The sequence below is a fragment of the Mus musculus genome, chromosome 13 (genome assembly GCF_000001635.26).
Source record: "Mus musculus strain C57BL/6J chromosome 13, GRCm38.p6 C57BL/6J".
Lineage (NCBI taxonomy): Eukaryota > Metazoa > Chordata > Mammalia > Rodentia > Muridae > Mus > Mus musculus.
Window position 1 is genome coordinate 119,430,047 of NC_000079.6, and position 26,910 is coordinate 119,456,956.

Sequence of the window (26,910 nt, forward strand, 5' to 3'; positions counted from 1 at the left end):
AAAGGAATGAATACATCTAGCACTGTTTGTTTCTTTCTTTCTTCCTTCCTTCCTTTCTTTCTTTCTTTCTCTCTCTCTCTCTCTCTTTTTTCTTTTGCCTTTTTCTTTCTCAGAACAAACGAAGCCCCAGAGAGCTCCACCTAGTTCACAGGATAAAATCCCACAGCAGAACTCGGAGTCAGCAATGGCTAAGCCCCAGGTGGTTGTGGCTCCTGTGTTAATGTCTAAGCTGTCTGCGAACGCCCCCGAATTTTACCCATCAGGTTATTCTTCTAATTATACAGTGAGTACTTTTTTTTTTAAAACCTCCTACAAGTCTTGTGTTAAAACTATTAGAATAAAGTGGTTTTTCTTTTCACTAGAGTATGCTGGCTGCTTTCAGTACTACACACAGAAATATCTTATTCAGCGAAGTCATGATTCAAGAATATAATTTGCAGATATGTGTGAGATACTGGAATGTAAGCTTGTGAGTCTAGGAATTCTCCCCGGTTCGTTTCACTGTTGTGTTCCTAGTACTTAGAAAGAATATATAAGATAGCAAACCTGGTATGAAAAGCCCATTGTCAAGCATATTTTCAATTTATAAAACTAAAATCCACTTCTGAATCTTCTAGATAACCTATACAGTGAGCAGCCAGGAAAGGTTCCTTTAATTTGATTTTAGTCACATTGCAAAATATTTCTCCTGTGTGTCCTTGAAGTAAATAGATGTGCTGTAAATAGGAAGTATCCTGAATATTGAGTGTTTGTCCATTATTTTTAAAACAATGTTTTTGTTGCGGGTTACATGTAATATGCAGAAATGTTGTAAACTTTTTTTTTGGTTGATTGGGTCTTACTGTCTTTATTTTGTTGTTGTTGTTGTTGTTGCTGTCATTCTGTTTGGATTGAGGCAGGCAAGGCAGTTAGTTGTCCTGCCTCAGCCCTCCAAACCTGGAATTACAGGTATAACGTCTCTATGCTTAATATGTAAGCAATTCTGGCAAAGCGTTTACATAAGTATAATATGCATAGGCTTAAAGAACTTTCCACACTTTAAATCTTTGCCAATAATGCAGCAAATCTTAATTAGTCCTAGTTTTCATATTAGCAGGAAGCGCGTAACACATGGTTGAAATGTGTAGGAAGAAATTTGTTGTGCTTGTTGAACTCAGGTGAGTCAGTGCATAGAGATTAACATTAGAAAGGAGAGGGAATAATAGTGGTGAATTGAAAAGAGGATTGGTAATAATACCTTAGCTCGAAGTGTCTCTCTCTCTCTCTCTCTCTCTCTCTCTCTCTCTCTCTGATTTACTGGATAACACCATATGAACAAGGCTCAGCTCAAAGTTACCACTCAAGACAAGTATGACAGCCAAATAGAAAAGTATCAACATCCGATAAGCCTCATGCATCCCTAGAACGATCACTCATGCCCAAGGGTAACCTAAGCTTTGTTTTGTTTCGTTAGATAGTTTTGATCTGTATTCCTAGTTATCCTTGAACTTGATATCCTCCTCCTACCTCAGCCTCTCCTGTGCTGGCCTGTTCCCAGGATTTGCGTGAGTACTGGCTCACCATTTGGACATACAAAGTATTTTTTCAAAGCTTATATAAGTGAAGTTTTTTAGATTGTTGTTCTAACTCTATGTCTAAATTTATATCATAACATAATAATTTGAGATAATTTATTCACATCACTTAACTGTGTCAAGGTTCCATTTGCTTATCAATTGAGAGCTTCTACTTTGGGGCTATTGTGCTGTCTCTGTCTGTATCCTGACTGACATAGCCTTTATTTCTTCTTGGTATGGAAAAGTAGAATTGCAGTAGCCAACCTTAATAGAATCAGCCATTGTCTCTAAGAAGACCTTCCCAGTCTACATTCCTCACTGTGTCTGATTTGCTACTTGCTGTTCTTTCTAGCCAGCACTTGTTATTTTTCTGTTTAGCCATCCCAGTAGTTATGGTCTCTTAAAGTTAATGACTACACACCTCTTGCAATCTGTTTTTGGTTCTCTTTATGTTTGATCAGTGTGGAGACTGCATTTTGTAGAGATAGATGCTCCATTCATCTTTTAGCTTTGGAATGAGACAGAGGACAGTATGAATGTGGCAGGGAGAACAGTTGATGTGGAGAAGAAAGCCATTGTCAGGAAAAGGAAATAAGAGTGGCTTGGCATGTTGTCAAAGTTGTACTTGGCTCAGAAAGGGAAGGAACCATTAAATAGCTTGAGTAGTTGAATAAACTCTTATGATTATTTACTTTTTAGCAACTCAACCAGCTACCCATGTATTTTCCTCCTGTTGCCGTGGACTTTTATCATGGGAGCAAAACAGTTTTGGGTTTTTTTTGTTTTTCCTTTTCAAAGTCCTGAGTAAAGTTCAAATTATAAGTACATTTGTTTGTGACTATGTGCAGGTGAGTGCATTTGTCTGAGCAGGCCAGATAGGCCTTGGAGCTGGATGTACAAGATGGTTGTGAATGGCCAGTGTGGATGCTAGGAAAGGAGTTGGGTCTTCTGCAGGAGTGGCACATGCTCCTTTTTTCCCCCTTTAATGACTTATTTTTATGTGAATTAGTTTTTGGCCTGCATATATGTTTGTGTGAAGGTGTTGGATCCTCTGGAACTGGAATTATATATGACAGCTGTGATCCGCCATGTGGATATTGGAAATTGAACCCCAGTTTCTGGAAGATCAGCCAGTACTCTTAACCACTGAGCAATCCCTCCAATCCTGTGTTACATGCTCTTAGCCACCAAGCTATCTTCGCTACCCCTCCACCACTTCCTTTGAATCAGTATTTTATTTTAAGAGTTCTTTGGTATATTTATTAGTGCAGTAATCTCTCTATTTAGTGTACCAAAACAAATTATGAACTAGAAGTTTCTTTGGCCCTGTCTGACCTTTTGTTTTAAAGATTGTTTTAATTAGTTGCCAACATTTAAATTGGATATTGAAAAGCCTATGTTTCCTAGTTTCTGTCCAATGATAAGAAATAGCCATAGTGGACTGGGATTCTGAAAGCAAAATTGGTTGAAGCATAATGGGAGCATAATTACAGTTTCTTCCCTGCATGTGACTTCTTTGTTGTAATTCTCCTGAATTTCATGGATAAGTAAGTGCTTGGGCTTGCTACTCTGCCCCAGTACATTTTCTCAACCTTACTAATTTACACTAGTATTTACTCCTAGTCCAGGTTAAATGTTTTTCAGTCCATTTAGAACAGAACAAGGGAATTCTCATTTGTCCGAGCTCTTCGGATAAGTTCCTATAAGGGAGTCTTTTCTGTATAATAGCCATGTTCCAAAGAAAGCTAGATTCACACGTTCAACCTATAGTTCAATACTTATGCTGGGTCAAGCACTGGTCATAGTGTACAAAGCAGAGAAATGGTCTTTATGGACGCTCTTCTCTAGAAATCTTCCTGTTTCCAGAAATCCCTTGAATATGTTCTTTTATACATAATTGGTTCAGTGAGATGACCCCACAGTAAAGGTATTTGCTGCCAATCTAAGTTCAGTTCCTGGAACCCACATGATGGAGAGAACCAACTCTCACAAGTTGTCCTCTGACTTTCACGCATAGATGCACCCACAAATGTGCACACGTGCATGCACATAGTAAACCTTTATGGTGGTTTTTGCTGTGCCTTTTTGGTTCCATTAAAACTCTGTGCTCTTAATCTTAAGTCTTTCCTCTAGTTCTGCTGCTAGAATTTCCTCTCCTTTATACTATCTTAGCAAGTTACTGTGTCCATCTCTTTGTGGTGCTTCTTAGACAAATTAATATGACTATGAATATTTAATCATAACTTACTTACCAGTAAAAAGATTCTATATAGGATCTCATCAAGCACTTGTTAAGAGATGAAAATGTTAGTGTTGATCACCATACCATCACCATCAAAAAAGCTTTTTTTTTTCCCTAAAAGTATCTTCCTTCAAGTTACTGTGGCCTTTTTTTCTCTCTCTTAAAAATTATCATTGGTACTATGTAATGCTCAGTGAGTGCAAATCTCTGCAGCTGATCCCTCTAGGTATGTTGGTAATATAATGATGCTTCTCTGTTTTTGAAATATGTAGTCATCTTAACCTGCCTTCACTTTAGGCCCCAACACAGTATAATAATCTGTTCAGTTTAAAAGACTGTGCTATGCCCTGTAGTATATGTCAAAGTTACCTTTTGTAGCCTTTAATAAAATCTCTTTTATAATTATATTAGAAGTACATTCATTCTTTTTTGTTTGTTTGTTTTGCTTTTCGAGACAGGGTTTCTCTGTATAGCCCTGGCTGTCCTGGAACTCACTTTGTAGACCAGGCTGGCCTCGAACTCAGAAATCTGCTTGCCTCTGCCTCCCGAGTGCTGGGATTAAAGGTGTGCGCCACCACACCCGGGCTAGAAGTACATTCTTAATATTACTAGTTTTGTTCTGTCTTTGTGTATAATCTCCTTTACTTCCAAGACTTTGCAATCAACATCCTTTTTTTAGAGTTTCGCCTATAGCCTGACACTGAACGCCCCTTTCCTCACTTCCCTGCCCTTTGAGTTCAGAGTTGATATTTCTCCATCATCCTTCTCAGAGCATAGCCTCTAATGCTTTCCACTTTACTACCTCCTTTGTGAGTCCTGCCTGCTCCCAGATTCGGATACTCACTTTCTCATGTACAAATAACCCTTAGATCTCATTCTTTAGAACTCCAGGCTTTTTAGCTCCATTTTTTTCTTTTAACTTCATAAGGATCTCACGTTTAAATTAAAGTATAAAACAATTATCTTCTCTAGATCTTTTTTTCTGACAAGGTTTGGGCAGAAACGTAGTTGTGTTGACTCCCCACCCCATCCTCCCGTGGTTTAGTTCAGTTAACCTAAGTAGTCTGAATTACTCCACACACAGTGTCAGTCTCTGCTCAGGTCCCTCCCCATTGCCTGGGATTAGGTTCTCCTAACAGAGCAGTGCAGAGTAACTATCTTCATGACAGTTAGAGTTGTGAATTCGTGGTCCCTCATCATCTCCTGCCATAGAATTCTAAGAAAAACTAAGCTTGAAAAATTATTCTTCACCTAGAAGTTAGTGTCTGCGTGTTGAAGACAGAAGGATCCTCTGAAAAGGTGCTAGGGAAGTGCTGCAGGCTTTGACTCAAGCATGCGAGGGACCCTTTGTTGAGGATCTAGTCCCTCCTCTGCTCTGTATGCAGGCAGCTGTGCTTTACTTACCAGACTTGAGTTCTATTTTAGAGAGTTGTTCTGACTTTATATGAAGCTGAAATAGTGGACACTGTAAACTATGCTTTTGTTGCAGTGAATGACATTTGATAGAAAAATAAGTTGCTTCAGCCAATGTTTTCAGACTCCTTGTCATTATGTTAATAAGATTCTTTTGAGTCTTTAAAACTAGTCATATACACCAAAACTTTATTAATTCTGAAATGCTGACATAGGTAATACACATATTAGTATGTATGTTTTTATGCTTAACTGCTTTTACAACTTTTCAATAAAGTAGGAGTATTTATAATATGAACATGTTTTTACTCCAGATGTGTTGTTAAATTATTTAGCTTTGCAGAAATGTTAGGTCTGTACAAATAAATCCTTTTCTTCTTCTTCTTTTCTTTTTTTTTTTAAAGGATTATATATTTTATTTAACAAATTATCTTGGGACTGTTTATGGAAGGATGGATATGTATATCCTGCCATATATGTAAGTTATATGTTAGGTATATATAAATTCTGTCTTGTTTTTCTGAGTGGCTATATGAAAGCACATTATATAAATGTAATTTAACCAATATTTTGCTTATAAATTGTTAGATATGTTTCTTGGTAACAAACACACTTATGTAATGTCTAATTTGTGTTCTAAGATATAGGTATCTTGGGAATAGTGTAGAATATAAAAGTACAATTTTTAGTTAGCTTTATTATCATATACAACTTATTCAAGTTGTGTGCAGCTTTTCTTTGTATAAACTCCCCCCTGCGTTTAATTAGTCTCCTTAGTCTGCCCCCCAAAACCAGCCATGATCTAACTTACCAGCCACCATTCCTCCCTCAGTCCTTTGCTTTAGCTACTGACTTTCTTCCTCAAAAGTATCAAGCCAAGTCCCTTCCTCTTTGGAACCAACACTCTGCATCTGCCTCTGCATAGGGTACCTTTCCACCGATTCTGGCAAGTTAGAAGGGGATTTTGTTTTGCATGTTTTGTCAGTTCAGGTGTTAGTTCCTACTTTAATTGTTTTAATAATCTGTTTTATTTTATATGTATGGATGTTTTGTGAACAAGTAGTATATGTGGACCACATGCATGCCTGGTGCCTGCAGAGGTCAGAGGAAGGCATTGGACCCCCAAGAACAAGAGTTACACACAGGTGGTTATGAGCTGCCATGTGGGTGCTGGGAACTAAACCCACATCCTCCGAGACAGCAACAAGTGCTCTTAACCACTGAACTTTTGTCTGCCAACTCCCAGATGTTCTCTCTCAAGACTCTGTCTGGCCACACTTTCTATACTTACTTCCACATCTGAATGTTCCTTTTATCATGGGATTATGAGAAGAGAACTTTAATTTTGCTTGCAGATATTGTATCGTAGAAGTACTTTGAGCACCTATACAGTTTGTTACTTAGCAGGTACTCCGTATGCGGTTTGATTTGAGATTCAGTCTTCCTGTGTAGTCTAGACTGACCTGGAACTACTGATCCAATCAGTCTAGTCTGGATTTACTGGTGTGTCTGTCTGTCTGTCTGCCTGCCTCTCTCTCTCTCTCTTTTAATGTATGTGGGTACACTGTCGCTGTCTTCTGACACATCAGAAGAGTGCATTGGATCCCATTACAGATGTTTGTGAGACACCTTGGTGTGTCTCTTGAAAGGCTAGGGGGTACAGTCTTACCAGAAAGAACAATTCCGTCACAGGAAAGTTTGACCTTGTGTGCTATTTTTTATACTCACTGACTCTAGAACTTATAGTCTTTCATAAACTGCTTCTCTATTTTACTTATTATTTCTAATTTGAGTTTACTTGGAAAAGGATAAATCTCATCAAGCAATGTAGTACTTGAGCATAACAGATAAACTTTAGCATGCTTTGGATAGTATTCCATGTGATGAGAGCAAGAAGGATGTTATTCTAGCCTGTTATAATTTTGCATAATTCTATCAAGACTCCTGGCATTAATTACAAGGTTAGCAGCTGCCAAAAATTGAATATTTCAGTGGGAAAAATAGTATTTTAAGACTACGGATACTATCAAGATTGGTTAGAAATTGCATAAAGCAGCCAGAAAGTCTCCTGCCATGTACGTTATGATGTAATTTTATACTTAAACATTTCAACATGTTTCTCCTTCATTGGGAATCAACAAATAGATGACATAGCATACTAATTTTGGGAGGTATTTTTTTCTTTCGATATAGATGTTGTCTTAAACACATACAAGGTTATACAGAAAAGAATAGTATAGTAAATATTCCAGGGTTGGCAATTCTGGTTTCTATATGTTTTGTCCTCCTTTTTCCATCATTTTTACACTTGATCTTAGCCAAAAGGCCGAGAAGCGATTTTTCCATCATTTTTAATGCAAATTTGTAAGTAGGTCTTATTTCATCTGTAACTAGTCTTTCTTTTTATATTGCTTATTATAGCGAAGTTACTTTAAATTTTCTCTGTTATATTGGAACGTCTGACAGGATTGAAAAGACAATTCTTGGTCTTAATGAAACATCTTTTTTAAAAACCACTTAGGTTAGGAAGGGAGAGGAATAGCTGAGTGCACTTAAAGTTTCTGTTCTTTAAAGTTATGGGAGATCCCTAAACAAAACTCATTGTTAGAGACAACCTCAACTTGAAGCCACTGCTTGCTTGTTTTGCCGGTTATATGGATTAAATTGTTTTATTCTGTTTTTGTTGTTTTGTTTTAATTTTTGAACTGTAGGAATCCTATGAGGATGGTTGTGAGGATTACCCGACTCTCTCAGAATACGTTCAGGATTTTCTGAATCATCTGACAGAACAGCCTGGTAGTTTTGAAACAGAAATTGAACAGTTTGCAGAAACCCTGAATGGATGGGTCACAACAGATGATGCTTTGCAAGAACTTGTGGAACTTATCTACCAACAGGTAGGTAGGCTCAAGCTGGGGGTGGCCTGGTAGTTTCCCTGGAGCCCAAGATGTGAATATTCTTTGAAAGAGACTAGGTCACTGTCAGTTTCATCCATACTCATTAGTGCTTTATGGTTAATAGGAGCTTTGAAGTCTGCCTATAATTCGAATAGTTAAGAGATCCCAGGCTAGAGCCAGGCTATACCATCAATTGGCTTGTATAGCCACAGTCTATGGAAGCTGTACTTATGGCTTAGCCAATGCTCTGTACACACAGTTAGTAGTGCAGAGAGGGCTTAGGCTCTGACAAGGAAATCTACACAAGAATCACACACCAGCATCCACATACTCCCATTTTGTAGCATCTGAAAGTAAAATACACAAAACAGTTGTAGGGTTTTCCCCTCTGTGTTTAATCGTGTAGCATTATTGAAGAAGGGGAGAGAAAAATTGAGAATTTTTGCCTCACAAATGAGTTCTCTTTGAAAGCCAAAGTGGTGTTGAGGATTGAGTTCAGTGGCCAAGTACTGACCAGGCAAGTACAGAGCCCAGAATTTAGTCCTCAGCACTGAGATAAATAAAAATAAGTCAGACTGCAAAATAGTCAAACATTAAGTTCCAAACGTTTGTTCTTGTCTTGGCTTGTGTATTCATATGCTTTTGAGAAGGTCTCAACTGTATTTCCGGCTGGCCTGGAACTCACTATCTATCACCGACTGGCCTCAAACTAATGGAAATTCTGCTTCTGTCTTCCAGGCTGTAGGATTTGACCATGCCCACTCTTAGGTTTCGTATCTTAATTCCTTAAAGACTTCACAGTTGATATGTCTATGTCATACAATATTTAGCTTCTATCATCACATAATGAGCAGTGGCACAGTAATACCGTTATAAGGGTTCACTGTATTAGACAGTGGTATCTTTTTTTTTCCCCAAAAAACTTTATTTTTAAAATTGTCTTCAGTGAAATTTTAAAAATTAAGGAACTTTCTTTCTTACTATTCCCAAAGAATTCATGTATAGAAGACCATACACAAAGATAATACCCAAGTCATCACTGTAACTTCTAAGAGGTAGTGTCAGCCTTAGTATCAAGATGAGTAAGGCTGTCTTAATCAGTGGCATATATAGCTTAATTCTGCCACAGAAAACCAAAGAAGAAAAGTTAGATAGCCTGGAGAGAAATAAGTCTTGGGGCTGGAAAGATGGCTCAGCGGTTAAGAGCACTGACTGTCCTTCCAGAGGTCTTGAGTTCAAATCCCAGCAACCACATGGTAGCTCACAACCGTCTGTAATCAGATCTGATGCCCTCTTCTGGTGTGTTTGATGACAGCTAAAGTGTATTCATCCATATATATATATATATATAAGACAAAATCTTTAAAAAAGAAATAAGTCTTCTTGACTAACAATTCTGATTGGATCTCCAAATTTTACATTTGAGATGATGTCAAGTTTTGCATTCCCAGATGCTAAAGTTTCTTAGCCAATAATGGGAAAAGCAAATTTCTTTGGATTTCTATAAGGAGAAATCAGTGTTGTTGGTGTTTTTCCTGAAATGAACCAAATGTGATAGCAAAAAAAAAAAAACAAAACAGAAAACCCTAGAAATAAAAAAGTATAATTATAAAGCACTTGCTATGTTTCTAATAATGCTAAGCATTCTACAAATAATCTAGCTCTGTGGCTGACAGTGTCACTCTTCTGTATACTTTATACCCTGTAGCTCAGTGGCTGACAGTGTCACTCTTCTGTATACTTTATACATCCTGAGCAGAGATGCTTACGTGACTTGGTCTGTTGTAGTAAATTCATCTGGAAGAGGCTAGAGGGGCTTCAGCCCAACTGTTAGACTGGGATCTATGATCGATTACCTTTGTGACCTTAGTCAGGCTTCTTAACACCCCAGTGTGTATTTTCCTTTCTCCCATGAGGTGGTGAACTATGTTGTCTGCTGTTCTCTAAAATCTGCAACTGACGTCAGGTCTCTTAGGTGCTGTTTTCACTACGTCACATTCTCTTCCAGATGGAGTATATTCTGGTTATCTGTTTTTTTCATTCTCTTTTTAAGTGGCTTCGTTGTTTTGATTTTCTTTTTATTCCAAGTGTTTTGAGATGTCATACCAGGACTGTTAATCACTTTTGTGTGTCAGACTGAAGCTCAGGGAGGTTTTAGTAGTGGCCAACGTCACCAAGCAGAAAACTTGGGTGTCTTGTGGACTTGCTAGGTCCCAAAGTGTGTGCTCTTACCCTGAGAAGCAACACTGATCAATAGTTTGGTTTCTCTTTTTCATCTTTCATAATTGTTACCAAGTAACTTTCTACAAATCTGTATTTTCAGCAAAAAGGGGTTAAAATGAAGACATTTTCTAATTGTTTTCTGGTAACCTCAGGTAAATGAGGAATCGGAGAAGTTGCCTTAAACATTTTTCTTTGTACTGTGGTTCTTAGTATAAGGATAGGTGGGAGAATTAATTTCCTTATGCCTAACAAAAACCTCTTTTTTTAAATATACTATATAGTTAATTTTGGTAGCCAAAATGGTTTCCTCCATAAAATATTGCTAAGTGTTTGAATTGATGATAATGTACTTATGTCATACAAAATTTTTCTTTTTAAAAGGCCACGTCTATCCCAAATTTCTCTTACATGGGAGCTCGCCTGTGTAATTACCTGTCCCATCATCTGACAATTAGTCCACAGAGTGGCAACTTCCGCCAATTGCTACTTCAAAGGTCAGTGTGAACATAAATTACACATAATAAAATTTGACCATTGATACTTTCTAAAGACCTTATGATACAGAGAGTTCCAGGGGAACATAGGCAAACCAGACTAATCTCCAAAATATTTAAACCTTACAGTCAAGTATGTCAGTTTTTCCTATAATAGCCTTTGCTTTTGGTTTTGAATTTAGGAATGTGTTTCCCAGAATCATCAAAAATGATTGCTGATGTCTTCTTAGGCACATCCGTAGTTTTGGTTTGAGAATTTAAGTTAGATAAAAATGATCAATTTGTTTTTTCTTGATTGATTTGAACTACTACTTGCATCACACTGCATTATTAAACTTGAGCTTTAAATCTATACTTTTCATTATGTTCCATCTGTCACTTGTTCTTGTCTTTCTAATTGCTATATAATAGCTATTTTAAGAGCCCTAAAATTTTAATTATCTGGTCTAAATAGTTCTCGATTCTTGTCAAATGTTCTTTGCTGTATACCTTGCTACAGTGTATGATTAGTGCTTGAATCACAAAACAGTGTTGGTATTTATTACATATTTAAGAGGTGCCATTGATTAGGAAGTACAAGGGGAAAACTAATTTTCTTAAAGTGAGTGTGGTAGCTCATATCTGAGCCAGGATTGCTTTAAGTTCAAGGCTAGCCTGAGATACAGACTAAATTGCACTCCAGCCTAGGCTACAGAGTGAGATCTTTCTCTCTCTCTCTCTCTCTCTCTATATATATATATATATGTATATATATATATATATGTATATATATATATACATATATATATATATAAACTGATTTTGTTTTTTAAAACAAATTCTCATCATTTTGAGTGGTCCTTAGCAATAAGATTATTTTCATGTTTAATAAGTTTATTATCAGGGCTGGAGAGATGGCTTAGTGATTAGGAACGCTGACTACTCTCCCAGAGGTCCTGAATTCAATTCCCAGCAATCACGTGGTGGCTCACAACCATCTGTTATGGTTTTCAAAGCCATCTTCTGGTGTGTCTGAAGAGAGCAACAGTGTACTCACATCAAATAAATCTTTTTTAAAAATGTATTATCACTTGTTCCGTAATTCATTATATATCTAATGGAAGGCTAGTGTGCAAAGTCCTGAGTTCAGTTTCTACTGGACATGCCTGCATGTGTGTGCACATACATACAACATTCAAAAATAATAACAATAATAGTAATAATAATGGTTATAGAATATTTCTGAGTAAGAATTCTAAAGATAGAACTGGCTTACATGAAAACAGAAACCTCATAGGTCCCCAACCCTAAACAAAGAACTGCAGACAACTAAGGAATTCTGAGAGTAGGAAAAAAGTCATCTTCCCTATTGTCTTAGGGTTTCTTTTACTGTGATGAAACACCATCGCTAAAGCAACTTGAGGAAGAAAGAATTTATTTGGCTTATGTTTTCACATCAGTTTCAGCATCAAAGGAAGTCAGGACAGGAACTCAAAATAGGGCAGGAACCTGGAGGCAGGAGCTGATGAGGATGGGGGGAGGTGCTCATCATGGCTTGCTGAGCAAGTTTATTTATGGAATGCAGAAGATAACTCCCTCCCTCAGGGCTGGCACCACCCACAGTGGGCTGAGCCCTGCATATCAATGACTAATTAAGACAATGCCCTTCTGCTGGATCTTATGAAGGCATTTCTTCAATTGTGGTTCCTTTCTGTCAGGTAACTCTAGCATGTTTCAAGTTGACATAAAATTATCTATTACACCTAGGGAAGAGCCATTGGTTATCTACTTAATACCAAGTGGTCAGTCCAAATACCATATGCATAAGAGGCTAGAGACCATATATTTGAAGGGGGAAATGGTTCATGAGAGGAGAGAGAAGGGGAGAAATAAATGATGTACTTATATTTAAATTTAAAAATATTTAAAAGTTAAATCATTGATAAAGGTGGTACTTCAAATACACTTATAAAAGATGAATTGTGTTAGCAGTTAAGTGGATAGTTATTTATAGAAATAGAAAAAGTAGAGATGGGTTCTTGTCCTATACCAGATTAGTACATCAGACTAAAATGAGACAACTAGGGAAAGTAATAAGTAAACAAATCTTGGGTTGTCAAAGCTATTTTAAGCAAGACATTGTAGACCACAAACTTAAATTTAGAAAATTAAATATAAATTACATTTGGGGAAAGTCAGAATTTATATAAAGTAAAATTAGAAATTTTAGCCGGGCGTGGTGGTGCACGCCTTTAATCCCAGCACTCGGGAGGCAGAGGCAGGTGAATTTCTGAGTTCGAGGCCAGCCTGGTCTACAGAGTGTGTTCCAGGACAGCCAGGGCTATACAGAGAAACCCTGTCTCGGGGGGGAAAGAAGAAGAAGAAATTTTATACATAGCAGTGAGCTCTTTTTATGCATTAGTTAAGGAGCTCTCTAAGAATGAGTTTAAAAAAAAAAAAAGCCTAGTGGGGCTGGAGGGATGGCTCAGCAGTTAAAAGCATCTGGCTGCTCTTCCTGAGGACCTGGGTTTGATCCCCAGCACCACATGGCAGCTCACAGCCATCTGTAACTCTAGTCCTGGCCTGCTTTTCTTTTCTTCTGTGAGCAACGTGCATGCACATGGTACACAGACATGTAGGCAAACACCCAGACACATAAAAACAGTCAAGTTTTAAAGAAAAAAAAATTCAAATAGCTCTGGATAAATACAGTTTGGGAAAAAAATGACAAAGTTACATATACTTTTAAAAACTACTGTAATTAAGTACAATCTGCCGTATCTGGACAGAGAAGGTGGAATAGAAGCAGGGTATGATGCCAGAAAGACCACCTTATTCAACTTATCTTTGAGTTTTCTTTGTTCTGAGTTTTCTTTCCAATTGTGATCTCCTACAGTGCTGTAATACTATCAAAGACACTGATTTGAAAAAGTGCTGCTAATATGAATGGGAAATAGCACAATGCTACCCTTAAAAGTATATGTCTTAGTAGTTTGAAAAGGACAGAGTGAAGTTACAGTGGTATTGCGGGGAAATCTGGTCTTTGTTCTTTCACCTTTGTGAAATAAGCACAAGTTCTTATCATTGAAAATAGCTTCTAGAGACTCAGGGTCTTTCACCTGGGAAATCATCCATGTATGGCAGTAAGGATTTACTTGGGCACATCACTGTGTCTTAATATCTCATGGTCTTAGAAATTTATAAAAGAAAAAAAATCTATCAAATTTAACTACAAAATTGTAACGGGAAAGAAAGTAGAAAAAAGTTTAGATAGTTGAATTGTCATTAGCCCTTTGATTACTAGCCCTTCCTATGTGTATCTACTGGTGAGAAATTCCTTTAATATATTTGAGAAGATAACAACTCTTACTGCATTTGACTCAAAAGACAGTGTTTATTAATTAGGCTTTAGCTTGTGATAATTAGAATTGTAAGTTTCTTGTTATTTCACACTGACCAGGAAATAGAGGGTTTCTTTGTCTTAAAAAAGATGAGGAGGAAAGTTGTTTTTTTTTGTTGCTGTTTTTAAAAAAAAAGGAACTATCATAAGCTGGCTATTTGGAAAACATTCAGTCCAGACTTCTCCTTTGTCCTTTGTAAAAAGAGAACTATCAACATCAATTTTATAAAACAAATCACTTCTACTGGCATTTCTTACTACTTCATCTATTTAAAAAGAAAGAAAAAACCCACTAAAATGAAATCCTCTAAACATCCATTTTAGTAATAGTAGCCAACATCATAATTTCCCTCTAGACTCCACGGTAGATGGATTGGTGTTAGTTCATATGCTTTGGAACTGTGAGTGTAATAAACTCCAAGGTTTCTGTTCATCACTACGTGAGGCAAGTGGACCAAGTTAGGGAAAAATGGAGCAAGAGAAAATCAGTTATTTGACACCTTCGATCTCCATTGGAAATAGAGACAAATTAATTGCTTTGGACTTGTGGTTTCAACTGGTGAGAGTTTGAGGTAATTAAATTTTACCTGTGGTTTGCAGTTTTATTAGAGGTCTTAATACTATTTAATTAGTATTTTACCCTCAGTATAATCTGATAATGTAAAATGGGAAGTATAAGAGTAATATATTTAGTTGGATATGGTAGTGCAAAATCTAATTTCCAGATCCTGGGAAGGTAGAGTAGGAAGATTGTCATTTGAGGGCTCTTCTAAGTAACATTCTAAGTTCAAGGCCAGCCTGGACCACTTAGCAAAAAACCTATCTAAAAAAAAATTACAAATGGCTGGGGAGACAGCTTATTGTTGCCTGCCTCATGTACCCAAGGCTCAGATTCGGTCTCCAGTGTCACAGAAAAAGAAAAGAGAAGAGAAGAGAAGAGAAGAAAAGACCTTAAGGATTTTTTTTTTTTTTTTTTTTTTTTTGAGACAGGGTTTCTCTGTATAGCCCTGGCTGTCCTGGAACTCACTCTGTAGACCAGGCTGGCCTCAAACTCAGAAATCAGCCTGCCTCTGCCTCCCGAGTGTTGGGATTAAAGGTGTGTGCCACCACACCCGGTTTAGGATTCTTTTTTTTTAACCCTTCAGGTGAACTAGATATACACATACATTCTTATTTAAAAAAAAAAGAAAGAAAGAAAGAAAGAAAACATTTAAGTTCTTCCTTAGTAAAAAACCTATTAGACATAATTTTTTCTTCATATTTTTAGTACTAGAATGTTCTGAACCTTGTGAAGTCTTTATTATTGCAAAAATCTAATAGTTTTATTGCATTTATTCCTATCATTTTCTTAAAACTGCAGCCTTTGGAGAGGTTAGGGTTGTCATTGTGTTGCCTTTATTGCTGTGGATAAACAGACTGACATGCACCGTCTGGTCTTACTGTTGAAGAGACAAAACAATGAGATAATAAAAGATGTCTTCATTAGGTGCAGGACGGAGTATGAAGCTAAAGACCAAGCTGCAAAAGGGGATGAAGTGACTCGAAAACGATTTCATGCATTTGTTCTGTTTCTGGGAGAACTATATCTTAACCTGGAGGTGAGAGCATTTCTTCTTATTAGGACTTAAGGCTTGAATACATAAAATGCTTCCAAAGAAGGGATTTTGTTCATTTTAACTTTGCAACATCAAAAATAAAATGAGGAAAAAATTGTGCAATGATGCCAGGTGATAACTGCCTGCAATCCTGGCACTTAGGGGAAATGTTGAGTTTTAGATTAGTCTGGGTTATGTAGTGAGGCCCTGTCAAAGTTAAACAAAAGTGAAGGGAGAGAAATAGGAGAGAAAGCAAATCTTTTCATATCTAATTATATTTGAATGGAACACTGATAACATTTTTCTCTGTTCATGAGCAGGATGTTACAAAATAACTGAACTTTTAAAAGCCCTTATGTTCTCAGGAAGCTAACATGTCAGCTAGATTGGCATCACCCTTGTAGCCTTCTTCCTACTGTAGCCTCCCAAGTGCTAGCTAGACTTACAGGCCTGGATACCACACACAGCTTTCAGTGCTGGGTTATTCTAACCATAAGAGGATAGATAACATTGTAAAAGTCTTAAGTGTGTTCCTTTTTCAGTTTAATTTGTTTGTAAGATAAGTAAGAACACCAATTTAAATGTGCCTTAATTAAATTAAGTCACGTTAAGGGGGCTGGAAAGATAGGTACTACTCTTGTGGAAGACTCAGAGCCACCATGTGGGTGTCTGACAGCTGTCTGCAACTCTAGTTCCAGGGAATTAAATACTCTTTTCAGGCCTCTGTGGACACCACACCCGATGTCCGTACATGCATGTAGGCAAAAACATGCACAGAAAATAAATCTTTGTTTTTTGAAGTCATGTTAAAATGCCACTTAGAGATGTGCCTGATGTGCTACTCCTGCTGTAACTTAATGTGCCAGGGTAGGTTGGTACCCATGGTGGGTGGGGGGACCAGGAGGACTTTCCTTCTCAGCGGAGAAGGGAAGGGTGGGACTGGGAGGAGAAGAGAAGAGAGGGAGGGTGCAATTGGGATGTGAAATAAGTAAATTGGAAAAAAGAGAAAAGAATACCATTCCAAGCTGGGTGGTAGTGGTGCACAATTCCAGCACTCAGGAGGCAGAGGCAGGTGGATTTCTATGAGTTCCAACCTGGTCTACAGAGTGAGTTCCAAGACACCTAGGGGTACACAGAAAACCTTGTCTCTAAAAACCAAAACAAAAAAACCACTTAGCATCTCCTGTGGAAATGATAAGACTGCTCATTCTATGAGGAATATGAAAGCAAAGCACTAGTCCTACACATAAATTTGTCTAGCAGGTGAAATTGTCTTATGTAAAAAGGGGGTATTTTAACTTGTATGAAAAGCAAAATAGAATACTTTGTTATTAAAATGTGGTGCCTTGGGGCTGGAAAAATAGCATAGTGGTTCAGAGCATTGGCTGCTTTTCAGTTGGACCAGGGTTTGATTCCCAGCACCCAATTGGTGGCTCACAAATGTCTGTTTGACCAGTTCCGTAAGATCCAACTCCTCCTTCCTGGCTTCCTTAAGCAGGAGGCACAGAAATCCATTTAGGCAAAACACCCAAACACATTTTAAAAAATAAATAAATAAAAACTTAAATTTTTTTTGAAACGGTAGCCTAAATTACAGCATGTTTAGTGAAGCAGCAGTATTGAAGTGGACTTATTTATGTTTTATGTGTGATGAGTAAAAATTAAATTTTGCCTGTGATTTGCAGTTTTATTAGAGGTCTTAATTATGTAGAGAACAATTGTACTTAATTTGATGAAGTTAAATGTATTCCTGTGTTTTTTTTTATATATATTTGACCCAAATGCTTATTTTTGCAACCTTCAAGGCTATTTTTATGTGTGTATATTACATTTTAGTATTGTTGCTTTGTCTGTTTTTTTCTCCTAAAGATTAAAGGAACAAATGGACAAGTTACAAGAGCAGATATTCTTCAGGTTGGTCTTCGGGAACTGCTGAATGCTCTGTTTTCTAATCCTATGGATGACAACTTAATTTGTGCAGTAAAATTGCTAAAGGTTGGTTTTTGTTTTTGTTTTTTCTTTTTCATTTTCTTTTTTCTTTTCTTTTTTTTTTTTTTTAACATTTATTGTGTAGTCAGAAGACAGCTTTAGGGTTTGTTTCCCTATTTTGTAGATTCTGAGAATTGAACTCTGTTTGTAGGACTTGGCTGCAAGTTCCTTTACCAGCTGAGCCATCTTATCAGCTTATACTCTTTAATTGTAACTTTTACCCACTTGATGTGTAATTTAAAGAAGGAAAGTGGGCTGGGGAGATGGCTCAGTGGTTAGGAGCACTGACTGTTCTTCCAGATGTCCTGAGTTCAATTCCCAGCAACCACATGGTGGCTCACAACCATCTGTAATGAAATCTGATGCCCTCTTCTGGTGTGTCTGAAGACAGCTACAGTGTACGCACATACATTAAATCAATCAATCAATCAATCAATCAGAGTTAGGGTTAGGTAGAAGAAGGAAAGTATGTGTAGTGCACAAATTCAAGATTAAGTTTTTAAAGTTACATAATTATCTTACATTTGGCTTTAAAATAAGTTAGAAATAATATAGTATAGTGTGTTTATAAGGATTTAATTTAGAAGGAAAAATGGAAATCCTTCACCCCAGCTCATTTGTAAACTCCCTTCCCTTTCTCTGTTTATGTTCCTTACAAAAATGTTCTTAGTCTATTTCGGTTTTTTTATTTTTGGCTCCCAGATGAAATATCTTAATCACTCCAGAGAGATTTAGCTCTGTATTGAGTAACTTCTTAGTATTCTGTTGTATTTAAATACATTGTTCATCCATTATTTTAATAAAAATGTGGGCTGTTTCCCATTTGGCTACTATAGCATTGCTAGTAGTCTTTCATTATCTCTTTACAGATAACCTTTTTTTTTTTTAAAGATTTATTTATTATTATACATAAGTACATTGTAGCTGTCTTCAGACGCACCAGAAGAGGACGTCAGATCTCATTATGGATGGTTGTGAGCCACCATGTGATTGCTGGGATTTTAACTCAGGACCTTCGGAAGAGCAGTCGGTGCTCTTAACCACTGAGCCATCTCTCCAGCTCCCTACAGATACTTTTTAAATTTTGAAGTGATTCAAAGGGTTGATGAGCATAGGTATTTTATATCAACAGTTAACATCAAAGTTTGATGAACTACACTATACTCCCTCTAGTAATGAATGAGTACACCTTTCTCCATATTCCAGGGGAGAATATGATTAGTTGGGTTTGTCATGAATGAATAATAATAATAATAAAACCCTCACTATAATTTGAAGTTATCTAATCAATAGTCAATTTAACCATTCTTTCATGTGTATAAGCTATTTGATTGTTTTTGTGAATGGCCTGGGTTGTTTTTTGTTGTTGTTGGTGGTGGTGTTTTGTTTTTTATTTGTTTGTTTGTTTGTTTTTTGAGACAGGATTTCTCTGTGTAACCCTGGCTGTCCTGGAGCTCACTTTGTAGACCAGGCTGACCTTGAACTCAGATATCAGCCTGCCTCTGCCTCCTGAGTGCTGGGATTAAAGGCGTGCGCCACCACGCACAGCTGAATGGCCTGTTTTTATCCTTAATTTTTTTTTTTAAACATTGCTGGGGGGGGGAGATATTACTATGTAGATCTGGCTGTCCTGGAATAGCTCTGTAGATGAGGCTAGCCTTCAAACTCACAAAGATCCATCTGCCGCCTCCTCCAAAGTATTGGGATTAAAGGTGTGTATCACCACAGTCAGCTGTTGATTTTGGTGGGAGAGTATGTATTTCAATTTACAACTTTTAGGTCATACTCCACTGTTAATTATTTTTTTAAAAAGGGATAGTCAAACCTAAATGGCCAGTCTTATTGGATAATAATTATGATGTGAAGCCCTATACTTTTATTTTCTAATTAGTCAAAGAAAAGCAGAGATAGGGATGGTGTAGAGGTCTCTGATATAGATAGTAGGCAGAGAATACTTGGAAATACCAAACCATTTAATTTTCTTTTTTTTTTTAAGTTTCAGCTTTTCCTAATATATTTTTAAAATTTCTTTACTGTATTCCTGTTTTTACTGACATCTGTGCTCTTAGTTGACAGGATCAGTTTTAGAAGATACTTGGAAGGAAAAGGGGAAAACTGATATGGAAGAAATAATTCAGAGAATTGAAAATGTTGTCCTAGATGCAAACTGCAGCAGGTAGGAAAAGCAAGTAGATCTTGGTCTTCTATTATTTTCTTAATCTGTATACTTCAAAGAGAAATTAAGGTTTATAGATCAATCCAGTATTTTGTCTATGGTTTCTCTAGTAAATTCTGTTCAGTTATACTTAAAACTAAAAACTTAAGATTTTCTTTGTGATAAGATATGATGAATTCATTGAGAAATAAAATTATTTAGATTTTTTAAACATGGACCCAGTGTTTACTCAGTGAACTCTGCCATAAGTAATATAAGAGACCAGTGTAACTCATGACCATATAGGCAGTAAAGTGGAATGGATTTTAAAGATATTGTTTTGTTTGGCTTTTTTTCTGGAAGACAGGGTCTCACTGTATAGTTCTGTCTTTCCTTTAACTTGCTAAGTAGGCCAGACTGGCCTCAAACACACATAGATCTACCTGCCTCTCCCTCCCAAGTGCTGAGATTGAAGGAGTGTGCCACTAGGGCTGGCCAGCTTCAAGCTTGTTTTGTTTTGTTTTTCCTTTTTTAAAGTAAAAATAATACAGTGAATTATGTCATTGAAAATGTCTAGAAATTTAAAGCATTGGGTACCTATGTTAAATTAAATAAATTGTGCATTTTAAGTCACTGGAAATGTTATAGAACCTGATAGCATTTGCTGTAGATGCATATTAATTTTTTAAAAACTTTTTATCTGTAGAGATGTAAAACAGATGCTCTTGAAGCTTGTTGAACTTCGATCAAGTAACTGGGGTAGGGTCCATGCAACTTCAACATACAGAGAAGCTACCCCTGAAAATGACCCTAATTACTTCATGGTATGCTAGTGTTTATATTTTAAGTTTCACTTAATGCTTTGTTTTAGTCTACGTCTCTATAGCGGTCATAAAACACCATGAACATGGCAACTTAAAAAGAAAGCATTAATTGGACCTATAGTTCCAGAGGGTTAGAGTCTATGATAGAGCAAAGACACAGGCAGGAACAGCTGGGAGCTCTTACTTCAGTTCACATACAGAAGACAGAGCACACTGGGAATGATAGTTTGAGAGTCTTTTGGAACCTCACATCCTGCCCCCAGTGACACCTCCTCTAACAAGACCACACCTCTTAATCCTTCCCAAACAGTTCCACCAACTGGCAACCAAGTATGCAACCATATGAGCCTGTGGGGACCCTTCTTGTTCAAACTACCACATGATGAATTCTACTTTGGAAACTGTTTGAATTATATAAAGCTATTCTCATAATTCAGTGCCCATTAAATTTTTTATTGTCATAGGAGCCAGCATATCACATAAATAAAGAGTCCCTAGTGAAAAGGAGACTAAATCAAGATTCAACCATTGTCAAGAAGTAGTGATAATGCATGGGCTTGAGTCAGCATTATAACCAAATTCCTTTATCTCAGATGTTCTGTACCGTGCAGCTTCTGACATTACCAAATGTAAAGCAGCTACAGAGGACTACTCAACCCCAGGCGTGTAAACTCTTTAAAAATGGCAGGATAAAAAAAAAAGAAAAAGAAACAAGAAAATAGAACTAAACTAAGTCAACATTAAGTCACAGTTCAGCCAGGGAGGGATCAAACAGAACAACAGGGCCTAGGACTCAAGAGTGTGAGATGACAAATGGAAATCTAAGAACCATATGCATGCCCAGTAAAGTGTATGGGTTGTTGGGAAGTTAGGGTGTTACTTCTTATATAATTTGACTGCAGGTGATTGACCTCAGGCCATATTACTCTAATGTATTCTGAAAGGAGTACCTATTTTTATCATTTTGATTTATCCTAGAATGAACCAACATTTTATACATCTGATGGTGTTCCTTTCACTGCAGCGGACCCAGGTATGTTGTCTCAGTCACTTTCCCATTTTTCTTAAGTGATAAATTACATAAGATCACTCGTCAGTGCAAAGTATGTTGTTGTTTTGTTGTTGTTTTGGTTTTTTGGTGGGTTTCATATGTTCTAAAATTGTAGGGTTAAAATTTGTCCTATGTTGATTACTTGAGACTGTTTTTAAGTAATTACTTTGTAGTATCTTGTTACTTTCCCAGTCAAAGATTTCATCCTTCCATTAAGTCCTGCCATTTTTATTTTGTACTCCTCTTAGTGTTTGTTTTCATCTTAAAATTTCAGATGACTAGGATAGAAGGCAAAGATGATTCTAGTTGACTGAATAGTCAGTAGCTTACTTAATGTTAGTATTTATAGATTGCATTAGTATCTACAATTCAGAGTTAATTAAAATCCAAATCTCTGCATACCTTCTAGAAAAGGGTTATTTATAGAAAAAAATGCAGTAGTTGTGACAAGTGGAACTGTAATCTGAGAGCTCTGGTTTCGTACAAACTACAGCCAGCTATAACTGGGATTTTTGTGGTTGTTTCCTCTAAGTAACAAGCATTGACTGTGTCCCATGCTTCTAGCAAAAAACGAGTCTCTTTAGGATGAGGACGTAGACCTAAGTTACAGGTATGAGCATCTTCAGCCTCACTGAGACGAGTGGGGCTGCTGAACAGCTTTGGTCATTCCAGAAGCATGATCATTCCATTTAGTTTTCCAACCCAGTCTTAGAGGACTTTTGTTTTTCATTCTTGGCAATACTTATCAGACATAACTTCTGTCAGTCCAATTCTATGAAATTGAATGTAGTTATTTTCATGGCTAATAATACTGGATTTCTCCTGGGTGTAAGCCTTTGTTTTGTTTTGTTTTGTCTTCATTTGAAAACTGCCTGTTGACTGGCTTTTTCCCCTATTTCTGTTGGGTCATTTGTATTCCTAATTTGTGATTCCTTATTACAAAGTCTAGAAAAAGCTGATCGTGGTCAGGTATGGGGCTTATCCCTTTGTGTGCTGTGTGGCAGTCTTTCCATTTTGTATATGATGTATTTTCATATACATGCTTTGAGTTTTATCAGTCTTGTTTTTACTGGATTTTACTTAACTATGTTTTCATTTTCTTCTGAAAATCATGTTGCTGTTTTTTCTATTTAAACCTTTAACTCACCTAATTTTTACATGGAGATTATAGTAGGTATTAAATATCTTTCCACTGTATTGTCTCACCATCAGGTATTAACTTATTTTTTCTCTCTTCATTATATAAGTTGCCTATAGTATTCTGATACTATTCATTCTTGTGTATTCTTTGTTAGTATATTTGTCTTTCTTCACCAGTAGTCCATTCTTAACTATTCTTATGTAAATCATGTTGTTTCTAATAGGACAAATCTCTTAAAGCTGGCTAGGACAGTTTGAGCATGGAGGCCAAACCAGGAAGTTGAGCACAGGAGTTTGAAACCTGCCTAGGCAACAGTAGAAGACCCTTTTGTTTGTTTGTTTTGTTTTGTTTTGTTTTTGTTTTTCCGAGACAGGGTTTCTCTGTAGACCAGGCTGGCCTCGAATTTAGAAATCTACCTGCCTTGCCTCCCAAGTGCTGGGATTAAAGATGAGCGCCACCGCTGCCCAGCTAGGAAGATCCTCTTTTACAAAACAATTTAAAAAGCTTCCTTCTTCGAGTATTTTTTTGGAGTTATCTTCCTTCATTTGATTCTTTGGTGTCTATCTTGTCAAAGTTGTTCATAATAGAGATTCACGATTCACTTTGGTTTTCTCAAGTTTTTATTATTATTAATTATCATTACCTGGACTTTTTCAAAGTTTCAAATCCTTTTTCTCATCATTCTATAGGCAGTCGTTGCTTTTCTTAAACCTCTATTCAGAAATTACTTCAGAATTACACAACAGTAACGAAGGAGGATTGCACAAAGACTGGTTTTTCCCAGATATGTGTTGGGTACTGACTTACTCAGCTCATCTTTTTTGCCATCTCCACAAATTTTGTTTTCGTAAACCACTTGGCTTGCTACCTTCTTCAGTATGAATGCATAGTGGTTTAACCTTTTGTTTTCTTGATTAAAAACCTGTTGTCCCTTTGGTTTTAGGATCTCTACCAAAAATAGTTTTAGAATTGCTTTTGCCAAGCACTACAACTTGGAAAAGGTTGGATGGTTTTTTTGTTTGTTTGTTTTTTGTTGTTGTTGTTGTTTGATTGGTTTTTGTCTTGAGGCTTCTTTCTTTTTTTTTTTTTTAAGATTTATTTATTGTATGTATGTGAGTACACACTTTAGTTGTATAGATGGTTGTGAGCCTTCAAGTGATTGTTGGGAATTGAACTTAGGACCTCTGCTTGCTCTAGCCAACCCCACTTGCTCCGGCCAAAGATTTACTTATTAGTGTAAGTTCACTGTAGCTGTCTTCAAATGCACCAGAAGAGGGTATCAGATCTCATTATGGGTGATTGTGAGCCACCATGTGGTTGCTGGGATTTGAACTCAGTACCTTTGGAAGAGCAGTCGGTGCTCTTACCCACTGAACCATCTTACCAGCCTGAGGTTTCTTTCAAGTAGAAATTCAAAGTCAATTCTGTTTTTACAAACTCTGGATAAACCGTTTCTCCAGAGTGCCTGACTCATTCCAAACCCAAACATATAACAAAATTTTGTTTGCCACTGAGGTGCTTTTCTGTTCTTTTTGGTTTTTGTCTGTTTGTTGCTTCTCTAGGTCCATTCTTTTAAGATATCAACCCTTAGATGTTTATGAATGATGAGAGATAGGTGTATGAGTTCTGACTTCCTGTTCTACACAGACCCAGGGCTTTGAACACCCTATGCATGTTTAAGTGCCAGACCCCTTGGTGGCTGAAACCAGCACCCTCTGTGAGCCTCTAAGCTGTCATATATGTGCATCATCTGGAGTTTCTTGCAGCCTCCGTTGATAAAGTAAAAAGAATATCTTTTATATCTTACCACAAGAACTTATAGCAGGACATTTTTATGCTTAAATTTTCTCTATTCTGACAAAATTGGAATGGCACCAACCCCTGATGTTGAGTTAGAGTTTTATAAAGACAGTCTTGGAAAAAACTGGCCCTAACCCAGTTATATAATAACCTTTCAAAACAAGAATGAAGATTAGAAGCCGGGCCTGGTGGCGCACGCCTTTAATCCCAGCACTCGGGAGACAGAGGCAGGCAGATTTCTGAGTTTGAGGCCAGCCTGGTCTACAAAGTGAGTTCCAGGACAGCCAGGGCTATACAGAGAAACCCTGTCTCAAAAAAAAAAAAAAAAAAAAAAAAAAAAAAAAAAAAGAATGAAGATTAGCCTGTGTGGTGCAAGCCAGTAATCCTAGCTACTCTATAGAGTCAGGAGGTTTAAAAGACAGGCCTGGGCATCTTAGTAAGATCCTGGCCCAAGATAAAAACTAAGCCAGGAGTAGTGGCACATGCCTTAATCCCAGCAATTGGAAGGCAAAGCCTGAAGTGTCCCTGTGAGCTTGAGGCCCATTTGGTCTACATAGGAAGTTTCAGGACAGCTAGAGCTACATAGTAACAAGTTAAAAAGAGAGAGATTGGGAGTTATCCATTCAGTTGTGGATTATGTTCCATAAGGGAGACCTTAGGTTTACTCTTTAGTAACCACTGTAAAGTGTACTTAACATTTAAAAGAATAGTATGTCAAAATATTTTAAGGTTTGTGAGCATGCAACATAACAAAGGCAAGCCAATTAAGAATATAGGTTTTATGAAAGCATTTATGTAAGTTTTACTATTAAAGTCATTAAGTTTATGGGGGTAAAAACTGCTCATTTCATAAGATTATATGTTCTTTCTTTTTCTGTGTTTTCTTATAGATTACCAAGAAAAGTATCAAGAGTTACTTGAAAGAGAGGACTTTTTTCCAGATTATGAAGAAAATGGAACAGATTTATCAGGGGCTGGTGACCCGTAAGTTCACTCTCTTTTTCTTTTTTTTTTTTTGGTTTTTCGAGACAGGGTTTCTCTGTATAGCTCTGGCTGTCCTGGAACTCACTTTGTAGACCAGGCTGGCCTTGAACTCAGAAATCTGCCTGCTTCTGCCTCCGGAGTGCTGGGGCTAAAGGCGTGCGCCACCACGCCCGGCTCATTCTCTTTTTCATTACTGATAATTTGTGCATGTGTGTGTGTGTTAATTTACATGTGTGCATGCATGTGGAAGAGATCGGCTAGTGTCAGATGTCTCTTTTAGTCACTGTCCACATTATGTTAAGTTAGGCTCTCTTGTTAAACTAGGAGGTACCTGACTTCACTTAGGTTGGCTGACTGCAGGAATATGCCTGTCTCTTCTCCCCAGATCTGGGGTTACAGTCACTGAGTTACACTCAGCTTTTTACTTGGGTGGTGGGGAGCTAAACTCAGGTCTCCATGCTTCATAGCAGCTGCTCTACTCTGAACGATCCTTCTCTGCCCCTTATTGCTCACTTTTTAAATGAAGGTTTTGTGCCCGAGTTTTGAATGTAAACTAAACTAGAAGAAAAATTATGAAAGAAATGGCATTTGGAGGCCAGCACGAGGCTCAGTTGGCAGAACTGTGTGCTTCAGAAGCCCGATGACCTGTGTTTGCTGTCTGGAACTCCCATGTCGGGTGGATAGAAAATGACTTCACAGTTGTCCTCTGACTTCCACGTAGGCACCTCTGAGTGCTGCGATTATACAATAGTGTACCACTATGCTGCAATGTTTTGTACCATTTTAAACTCCTGGTATTTGGGAACAGGGCCACCTGGATAACATAATCTCAAGAGTAGCTTTCTGTTACACAAGTCTGGCTTCAGATAATGTGGGAAACTGACCCGTCTTTGTGAGAAATAGCCTTGCAGAAATCGTAGCAGGAAAAGGTCTTGATTTTAATTAGGCATAACCACTGGAAGGATAAAACTTTTTGAGTGGAATGATAAAAGTCATAGGTAAATTCGAAATTATTCTAATTAAAGTATCTATTAATAAGATGTAAACTTATATATGTCAAGCCTTTTGTTAACTTTTAAGTGAACATATCTAAAATTCTAACAAAATTTTGTTTAGGAGAGTGCATTTAACATCTCCAGACATTTTTGGATTTGAAAAGCAGCAAGG

General features: G+C 37.2%; 1 protein-coding gene across 7 annotated transcripts in view; it reads left to right on the plus strand.

The window, feature by feature from the left end:
* The window catches only part of Paip1 (polyadenylate binding protein-interacting protein 1), a 31,993-nt gene that overhangs the window by 1,716 nt on the left and 3,367 nt on the right, over positions 1-26,910 (plus strand). For 4 of the 7 annotated variants that reach the window (NM_001079849.2, XM_006517631.4, NM_145457.4 and 1 more), the window contains exons 2-10: positions 114-283; positions 7,923-8,108; positions 10,713-10,825; positions 15,691-15,802; positions 17,669-17,794; positions 19,858-19,964; positions 20,650-20,767; positions 21,746-21,800; positions 25,650-25,743. In NM_001079849.2, the coding sequence (NP_001073318.1) occupies positions 185-283; positions 7,923-8,108; positions 10,713-10,825; positions 15,691-15,802; positions 17,669-17,794; positions 19,858-19,964; positions 20,650-20,767; positions 21,746-21,800; positions 25,650-25,743 (1,010 nt within the window). In that variant the 5' untranslated portion in view covers positions 114-184. The remainder of the gene's footprint in view (positions 1-113; positions 284-7,922; positions 8,109-10,712; positions 10,826-15,690; positions 15,803-17,668; positions 17,795-19,857; positions 19,965-20,649; positions 20,768-21,745; positions 21,801-25,649; positions 25,744-26,910) is intronic. The other 3 variants (XM_030247240.1, XM_006517632.4, XM_006517633.4) reach the window with 2 other exon arrangements.